This window comes from Mus pahari, chromosome 20, assembly GCF_900095145.1.
Source record: "Mus pahari chromosome 20, PAHARI_EIJ_v1.1, whole genome shotgun sequence".
NCBI classification, from domain to species: domain Eukaryota; kingdom Metazoa; phylum Chordata; class Mammalia; order Rodentia; family Muridae; genus Mus; species Mus pahari.
In genome coordinates this window covers 11196410-11206107 of record NC_034609.1, presented here as the reverse complement: position 1 = coordinate 11206107, position 9698 = coordinate 11196410, and the positions used below count along the sequence as shown (strand labels likewise).

The 9698-nt window shown below is 43.3% G+C and overlaps 1 protein-coding gene across 1 annotated transcript in view; it reads left to right on the top strand.

Annotated features, from left to right (window-relative positions):
- N4bp1 (NEDD4 binding protein 1) overlaps positions 1–9698 on the top strand; it is a 44381-nt gene that overhangs the window by 16085 nt on the left and 18598 nt on the right. The window contains exon 2 of the mRNA XM_021220298.2: positions 7800–9487. Within this exon, the coding sequence (XP_021075957.1) occupies positions 7800–9487 (1688 nt within the window). The remainder of the gene's footprint in view (positions 1–7799; positions 9488–9698) is intronic.

The following is a 9698-nucleotide window of genomic DNA, read 5'->3' as shown; positions in this document are numbered from 1 at the left end:
CCTGGCTGTCCTGGAACTCACTCTGTAGACCAGGCTGGCCTCGAACTCAGAAATCTGCCTGCCTCTGCCTCCCAAGTGCTGGGATTAAAGGCATGTCGCTAGATCTGTTATCTCTTAAACATGCCACCATTCTTAGAACTCAGACAGAGCTTAGCATCGCATTCCCTAGCATTCAGTGCGGATAACAAGTGACGGCGTATGAGTTATTGGGAAAATCTTAACTGTTGCAGGAAAGGGTGCAAATAGTACTGCTGAGGACACACAGGTATTGGAATCACCTGATGAAAGCGAAAACGCCTGTTCTAGAACTTCCCCAGTTGTAGAGCATGGTGGTACATGCCTCTAATCCCAGACTCAGTAGGCAGTGATAGGTGAATCTTTGTTCCAGGACAACCAGGACTACATTTTAAGACAGTGAAATACTTCCTCAAAACAAAGTAAAAAATCCCCAGTAGGTAATTATCAAAACCAAAAGTTTCAGCAAAGAACTGTAAAAAGAACCAACCTCCAAGATTGGAGCAAAATAGCAATTTAAACCTCAGAAGTTGGGCATCCTCCATTGTTACTGTTGGTACCAAGATCTCTAGCCCATCAGCCTAGGCTGGCTGAAACTCACTGTGTAGCTTTGGCACCAGCTCTCCTCTTACCCCAGTCTCACATCTTGCAGGAGTTTTGTTCTCTCTTCATAATATAGGTCCCAGGGACCAAACTTGGGCCATCAGGCTTTGGCAGCAGGCACTTTACCTGCTGCACCATCTTGCCAGGACTAAAAATCTGTTTTTTATAAAATGAGCAAATGAACCGAATACAAGAATTTCACATTCTGTATTGTTGCTGTATCAGTGAGTTAGGTAGTCCACTCTTAAAATAACTGGTGTGGCCAAGGGCAAGGGTACTGGCGCTCATCTTAATCTTGATTCATTCAGTCACAAAGTATTCACTTCTCTGTAGGGGTGAGAACATGTATCATCTAAATTGTTCATGGAGCAGAGGACTCTTAGATTTTTTTGACAACACATCTAACAATAAACAATTTGAAGAAAATTTGATATCTCTTGTATATCTAAATGATATTTATTGGTGACATGTCAATAGAAATAGACCTTTTAAAATGACTTTTTACCTGCAATTTGACTAAATGGCATTTAACCCTGTTTCTATTTTATTTAGGGATTTTTTTTTTCCATATATGAGTTATATTAGTTAGGGTTTTACTGCCGTGACCAAGGCAAGTCTTATAAAAAACAACATTTAATTGGGGCTGCCTTACAGATTCAGAGGTTCAGTCCATTACCAACAAGGTGGGAGCATGGCAGCATCCAGGCAGGCATGGTGCAGAAGGAACTGAGAGTTCTACGTCTTCATCCAAAGGCTGCTAGTGGAAGACTGACTTCCAGGCAACTAGGGTGAGGATCTTAAGCTCACACCCACAGTGACACACCTATTCCAACCAGGTCACACCTCCAGATGGTGCCACTCCCTGGTCCAAGAATATACAAACCATCACATGAGTATTTTGCCTGCATCTATGTCTGTGCAGCACATGCATGCAGTGCCCTTGAAGGCCAGAAAAGGGTTATCCCCTGGAACTAAAGTTACAAAGGGTTGTGAGCCACTAGTCTGAACCATCTGGAAAAGCAGCCAATGCTCTTAACCACTGAAGCATCTCTCCAGCCCCAAACAACACATTAAAAAAGCAATATATCAAACTAGTCATGGGGACACAAACTTTAACAGCAGCATTTGGAATGTGGAAGCTGAAAACTCATGAGTCAGTTCAAGGCCAGCCTGTACCACAAAAGACCTGTCTCACAAAGCAAATGTTAGTCCCTTTTCAAGCATAAAATGTGGGCTATGGTCACAAAGAATATAAAATAGTCTCCCTTAGCTAATCTTCTGAAGGAGAAAGGAATGAAGTTTGTTGCTGAAATCAGCATTGTGCACCAGCCACTCCAGCGTGCTGTTCATGAGGCTGTATTCACTGTGCAACTCTGGCTGGCCTGAAGCTCACATTGATGACCTGCCTCACTCCCCTGGGGTTAGGGTTGAAGTTTGGTGTCATCACACACAGCAAGAACCTTTATGGAACATTCCCTTTAAAGGAAATGATCATTTAAGAGTAAAAGGAGCATTCTCAGTTTAAAAAAAAAAAAAAAAAAAAAAAGTGGAGGAAAACCATTGCTAACAGTCACCTGCCTAAGAATTGCTCAAGTTGAGGCCTGAGAGATAGGTAGGTCGGCAGTTAAGAGCAAGGACCCACGGTCAATTGCCAGCACCAGTGTCAGTGGCTCCTGACACGTCTAACAACAGCGCCAAGGAATCTGATGCCCTGGCCTCTGTAGGCACCTACTCTCCAGGGTGCATCCTTCCGGTCCCATAGTTGAAAGTAACAATTTTTTGAAAGAATTGCTAAAGCTCTAAATTGCTACAGTTTCCATGGAAGTAGCAAAGGCCCAAGTAAATGTAGCTGGTTACTTTTCCCTTTTGTGATGTTTTGTTTGTTCCCGTAAAGTGTCACTGTGTAGCCTAGTAGAGCAGTCTGTTAAACTCAGAATTCTGCTTCAGCCTCTTCAGGGCTGGGATTGTAGGCTAGGATTATACTTCACACCTGCTCTTCCCAAGTGCTTCAACTTGATTTGATTGCTAAAAACAAAAAGTATGCACTGTATGCTGTGTTTTTAATGTCGGTATGTGGAATATGACACAGCTATCTTAAAAGGTGGGAGAAGAAAGGATCCAAGAATAAATAAACTTAGGTCTGCAAATGTAGTTCAGTGGTAGAATGCATACAAGTTTCACACTTTGGTTCCCAGCACAGGAAGAAAGCAAAACAAGAGCCTTGATCCTGTATCTTAAATGTTTACATGTGGGGAATGGGAAGGTGGTTCAGTGGTTAAAGTACTAGTTGCATAAGCTTGGAACCTGTAGTTTGAATCCCGAGAACCCACATAAAAGGTGGGCAGGCACAGAGGCCACCTGTAACCGGGAGAGTACACAGGAGGCAGAGGCCAGGTTCCATACCATAGCCCAGCTGCCCTTGAGTTCATGGCCACCCTCCAGCACGTCCTCCTAAATGCTGGGATTAAGGCTGAGTGCAGTTGTGAGTTGCTGTATCCATTTTTTATTGTTTTCTAGTATGTGCATTTGTGTCCTATAAATTTCCTTTTCAAGCTAGGCATGTTTGTCCCTGTGTGTAATCCCGGCATGGGGAAGGCAGAGGTGGAAGCTCACCTGGTGATCTTCTTAGTGGATTCTACTAGGTCAGTTGACTGTGTTGAGACTGTTGGGAAAGGCCAGTGAGAGTACACGTAAACACCCCTTTCAGGGCTGCTCCTGTCTGCCTTGATAGTTCATGTTCTTTTTATGTAGTTTAATGCATTCCTTAGAAACTTCCCCTGGGGTGGGTGGGGGGGGACTGTGGTGCAGCTCAGCGGCGGACACTTAACTTACCCAGCATGGCAAGGCCCTGGGTTCATCCCAGCACTGTGAAAAAGAACTCATGTGTCTGGAAGATCCATGGCCTTCCCAAGAAAGGAACAGAAAAAGGAAAAATCCCTTGACCTATGAGTTACTAAGAAGTGTGCTGTTCAGTTTCTACTTTCCAATCATTGGGAGATTCTTCTTATCTGTAACTTATTTGATTATTTTGTGGTCAGATCATTCTACATAATTTCAGTTCTTTTAAATTTGTTGAGATTGTTTCACGGTCAGCATAATGTTGACCTTGCTAGCCCTGTGGGTTATTGAGCAGAACGTGTTGGATGTTGGGTGGAGTGTTCTCTACTGGGAATATGGCTGCTTGATGGGGGTTGTGAGCTGCCATGTGGGTGCTGGAAATTTGAGTCTGGGTTCTCTGGTGAGCAGCCAGTGCTGTTGAACTGTGGCACCAGCTCCCTGGCACCACCACTCCCCCTTTTGGATCTTGAAAGAATTGAGAACCAAAGTCAGGGCCTTGTGCTTGACTTGGCATCATCCTGCAGCTGAGCGAAAGCTTTGACTCTTCAATATAAAGCCTGTATGAGATGACATAGGCGAGATGTAAGGAGCCAGCTTAATAAAAGAAAAATAAACAGCTTTCTTAAAATTTAAGACTTCTGCCACCACAAAACACCCTGTTAATCCATAGATAATGGAAGGAAGGGTCTGTGGGTGTGGCTTAGTTTTAGTAGAGTTTCTCCTAGCATGTCTGAAATCACAGGTTTGATTTCACATAGATTACCACGTAGACCAGGTGTGGTAGAGACCAACGTAGGCTACATGAGACCCTGTCTCAATACCAGTGTATATAAAATAGATGCAAACCACATTTCCTATTTAAAAAAAAAAAAAAAACTGGAATATTTAAGGTAGTCTCAAAACTCAGTGATTAAAGACCAGTACCATTAGGGACAGACAAGGGCAGGACATTTTGCTGGAGAGGACAGCGTGAGGCAAGATGATCAGGGCCACTGGCCAGCCAGGAGGAAATAGGAGCTCAGGTAGACCACACTCATTCTCAAATGTCATTTCATGCATTTTGGGGGTACTGTAAATTGTATAGCCATGTGAAAAGGAGTTGAGTGGCTTCTAGGAAAACTACATGTGTGTCCCATGTGAGCAAGCAGCTGCGTCCACAGCATTGATCCCAGAGAACCGAGACTCACATAGAAATCTGAACATGACCCTTCAGAGCAGTTTCACTTTTCTTAATGGTATTTTGTTTTGTTTGCTTAAGACAAGGTCTTACTGTATAGCCAAGGCTGACCTCAAACTCAGAACAATCTTGCTTAGTCTCCCTTCTGCTGCAGTCTCTCATATGAGCCTCTTCTAGCTGAACAGGGAAGAAAGTCCCCACCCACCACTACACTCACACCCATGCACGTGGTATCACCGTTCATAATAGCTGAGCTGGCCTAGATGCTGTCAGCAGACAGACGAGAGATGTGATGCACCTGCCATTCAGCTTTAAGATAGACAGTGGGAAGGACTGACGGCTATGGTAAGAGAGAGTAAGGGACCTAAGTGGGCAGGGTAGAGAGGAAGATGGGGCTGGAAAAGACAAATATCATGTATTCTTATGTAGAACCTGGATTTAATTGTGCATGTATCTGAGTGTGTGTGTGTGTGTGTGTGTGTGTGTGTGTGTGTGTGAGGGAGGGAGAGAGAGAGAGAGAGAGAGAGAGAGAGAGAGAGAGAGAGAGAGAGAGAGAGTGTGGTGGACAGCTATAAGAAGGAAATGATGGGCAGATACAAGCACTTTATATGTGTACCTAAATATTTAAAGATAAATTATAATTCCATTTTTATAATAATAATAATGTCACAAAACTATGAATTTGAAAACAAGTAAAGTAACTACCAGGAGAGTGAAGGTAAAAGTAGGTGTGACCATAAAAAGATAAAGGAAATCTGTGGTAATGGAAGGGTTCTAAGCACTGACACAGGATGGTGGTTTTATAAAACCATGTGATGAACTATTCTAGATCTGTGGTCTCATACATGCAGTGCAGATGTTCTGATTCTCATGATATCATATAGATTAGTGATTAGGGAAAAATAGATGGATTGTACAGAGTCTGTATGCTGCCTTTTACAAAAAGTTAATTATTTTGAAACTATTATTATAATTTTTTTAAAATTATTATTATTATTAAATACTTTTTCCTTTTAAATAATTTGTTAATGTATGTGCATGTGGTAGGAAGATGGGAATGTGCAAATATATGTGCAGATGTCCACAGAGGCAGAAGGTGTCAGATCCTTAAGAATTGGAATTACAGGCTGTTGTGAGCTACCCAACATGAGCGCTGTGAACCAGACTTGTGACTTCAGAAAGGGTAGGAAATGTTCTTAACTGCTGAGCCATCTCTCCAGCCTCTATAAAAATAATTTAAAACCAACATGTAAATATAGCATAAGGTCAAACAAGTTGTAGTCAAATGTTACCCATTTGAAGAGAGATCCATTTGTTTGTGTCAGGGTCTCAAGTAGCTGAGGTTGGCCTTGCCTCTGTGCAGCTAAGGTTGATTTTGAACTTCTGTTCCTTTTGCCCCAACCTCCTAATTACTGGGATTGTAGACATATACCACCATGCTTGATTTATATGTAACAGATTTGAACTCAGGCCCTGGTGTGTACTAGGCAAGCATTCTCCCAGCTGAGCCATGTGCCCAGATCCCACTTGGCGGTCTAAGGCTACTGGCATCAGTTTTTAACACTGCTTGGATATTCAGGGAGAGAAGACAATTCATTATTTGGTTTAACTAAATTTTCATCTTAACAAAAATAGAAGATTATGTTTATTAAAAAGACAAGACTGCTCTATGTTTCATCATCAAGACTCCAAACCCCAGTTCAGACAGGACTCCAGAGCAGTGGCAGCCTGAGTACACATCGTACTCTCTGAATAGGGATTTCTTCCTTTTACTGTTCGATTTACTCAAATTTAGTGGTTCTGAATATATGCACAGAGGTTGGGGTAGGTGTGTGTGTGTGTGTGTGTGTGTGTGTGTGTATGTGAATATGGATCCTTACTTAAGAGGGTGTGGCCGTCAGCAGCAAGTGCATATTAAGTTCAAGCTTCACAGGCCAAGCTTTTAAATAGTGATGGTTCGGGCCATGGTGTTCTAATTTTAATTGAAGGTATAGGTTAGATCTCATTTCTCACAAGTGATCCAGAAGTTTCACTGATGGTGGAAGAAATTGTCTGACCATGTGCCTAGGTGCCACTGTAAGGACTGTAGTTCCCCTAGCACTGCATGACTTGGCTATTCTTACCTCTGCTATTGAAGAATCTGGGCTTCGGTTAGGTGACTTGAGCAAGACTGCACCACAAGTATTTCTGGAATTTGAGACCAATGCATTTCAGAGCCAAAGTTGGTGGGCAGATTAACAAATGTGGTTCTGTGTGTGTGTGTGTGTGTGTGTGTGTGTGTGTGTGTGTGTGTGTTGTATACACTTAATTGCTTGACTTGGTTTTTTTCTCCAACAGCAGTGGACTTGCTAAAGAAACTAGTTCCTTTAAAGTTTTCTTTTATTCCATGTATTTATCGGGTACATATGTACATGTGTGGGTAGGAGTACATGCGTGGGTGTGTGCTGCCACAGCTTGTGTGTGGAGGCCAGAGGATGTTTTGCAGGAGTTGATTCTCTCTTTCTGCCTCATGCATCCCACAGGTCACCATCAGACTTAGCAGCAAGTTCTTTCACTGCTAAGCCATCTCACCAGCCCTAGTTCCCTTTCTTAACCATACTAAAGCCCTCTTCAGTAGCAGCATCAGCCAGTGACAGTCCTATTAGTGTTCTGTATACTTCAACCTTATTGTTTCTAAATGTCTTCAAGAAACTTGGAAGCAGAACAATCATTTTTGTTCATTCCGGAAAGCAAGGGCCTTCCCTCTCCTAACTCAGGGACCCAGGGACATGTCCTCATTGTGATAATGGGCTGGGTAGTAGGGAATGCTCTTTAAATGCAAATGAATCCAGCCTGGGGATTATCCACTGTGTAGCTAGGCAAGCCCCTAAGATCACAGTGCAAGACACAGTGAAAAGGTTATACATTCCCACTCTGTAAATTAGACAAAGTTTCAATTCCTCTAAAGTTGATTAAACAGTTCAGAGTGAAACAGACCAGTAGCCCCACACACACACACACACACTCACAAAGTTCAGAACTGTACTTTATTTTCATTGAAATCAAAGCATGTTGCTCCAAATTATAGATATGTTTAGTGATTTAAAAAAAAAAAATTCAGCCTGGCTGTTGACAGTCATGTCCTGGGGAACTGGTGAATTGGTCTAACCCTGTCTTCTCTTCACAGGAGTATATCAAGGGGGTCTGTGAGCCAGAGCTGGAGGAGAAAGAGTGCTACCCCAAGGCCATGCACTGCATTTTTGTTGGGGCCCAGAGCCTCTTTTTGAAGAGCTTAATTCAGGACACTTGTGCTGACCTCTGTGTTTTAGATACTGGGCTTCTTGGCATCCGAGGAAGTGCTGAAGCTGTGGTCATGGCCAGGAGTCACATTCAGCAGTTTGTGAAGCTCTTTGAGAGCAACGAGAACCTCCCCAGTAATCAGAGAGAGTCGGAAATCAAACGGGAATTCCGACAGTTTGTTGAAGCCCATGCAGACAGTTACACAATGGACCTGTTGATTCTGCCTACTTCCTTGAAGAAGGAACTACTGAGTCTCACACAAGGGGAAGAGAATCAGTTTGAAACAGGAGATGATGATGTCATTACAGTTGGAGACGTACGGCCACCAGAGTACACACAGAGTGCTGCCACAGGACCGAGTATTGCTAGAGATGAAGTTGTTGTACAGGAAGATTCTAGAAATAAAGCTAGGACCCCTGTTTCTGAGCTTACAAAACAAATGGACACAGTCTTTTCTAGTTCACCAGATGTGCTCTTTGTGCCGGCGAATGGCCTAAGTCCAGATGAAGATGCTCTTTCCAAGGACAGGGTTTGTCACAAGAGGAGATCTTCTGATGCGGAAGAAAGGCATACCAAGAAGCAGTTTTCCTTAGAGAATGTTCCAGAAGGGGAGCTTTTGCCAGATGGTAAGGGGTCAGCTGGAAATGAAGTTATCGACCTGTCTGATCCTGCTTCAAACTCTACAAATCTAAGCCCCGATGGAAAAGACACTACAGAGGAAATGGAATACAATATCCTTGTTAACTTCTTTAAAACCATGGGCTATTCCCAAGAGATTGTTGAAAAGGTCATTAGGGAGTATGGGCCTTCTACAGAACCGTTATTGCTCTTAGAGGAAATTGAAAAAGAAAATAAAAGGCTCCAGGAAGACCGAGAGTTTCCACCTTGCACTGCGTATCCAGAGGCCAGTCAGAGCAGAAGTGCAGGGGCTGGGAGCACCACAAATGAGCTCACAGCAGACTCCACACCGAAGAAAGCCCAGAGTCACACAGAGCAAAGTATGGTGGAGAGATTCTCAAAGTTACCGTTCAAAGACTCTAAACACTGTACCTCAAATTGCAAAGTTAATTCTTTCAGAACAGTGCCAGTAGGACAGAAACATGAAATCTGGGGTTCAAAGCAGAACTCAAGTTGTACTGTCGACCTGGAAACTGATGGCCTCTCGGCCTCTGCCAGCCCTGCCAGCCCTAAAGACATCAGTTTTGTTTCAAGGGGAGCTTCAGGGCACCAACAGAGAAACCCAGCTTTTCCTGAAAATGGTTTTCAACAGCAAGCAGAACCTTTGCTTCCAAATAATACAAAGCCTGCCTGTGAAAAGCGTTCTGGCTGCTGTAGCTCTCCTCAGCCTAAGCCAAATTATCCCCCACTTTCTCCACCACTGCCGCTGCCCCAGCTGCCACCTTCAGTTACTGAGCCTCGATTGGGAGGGTCCTCTGATCATATTGATTCCTCAGTTACTGGGGTTCAAAGATTTCGAGATACCTTAAAAACACCATACAAGCTGGAATTAAAAAACGAGCCAGGAAGAGCAGATTTGAAGCATATTGTTATAGATGGAAGTAATGTTGCAATTACGTAAGTCACTCTTACACAGTTTTCTAAGCAGTGCCTGAGGGTGTGTGTGTGTGTGTGTGTGTGTGTAGACTGTCCTTTGTGTTTTAGTGAATCTGCATCCTTTCTTGGGGGAAGACCAGCTGCTTGTAAAGCTTCATATTTGGTTTTGAAATAATTATTTGAAAAATAAATCCGGCCGGGCGTGGTNGCGCACGCCTTTAATCCCAGCACT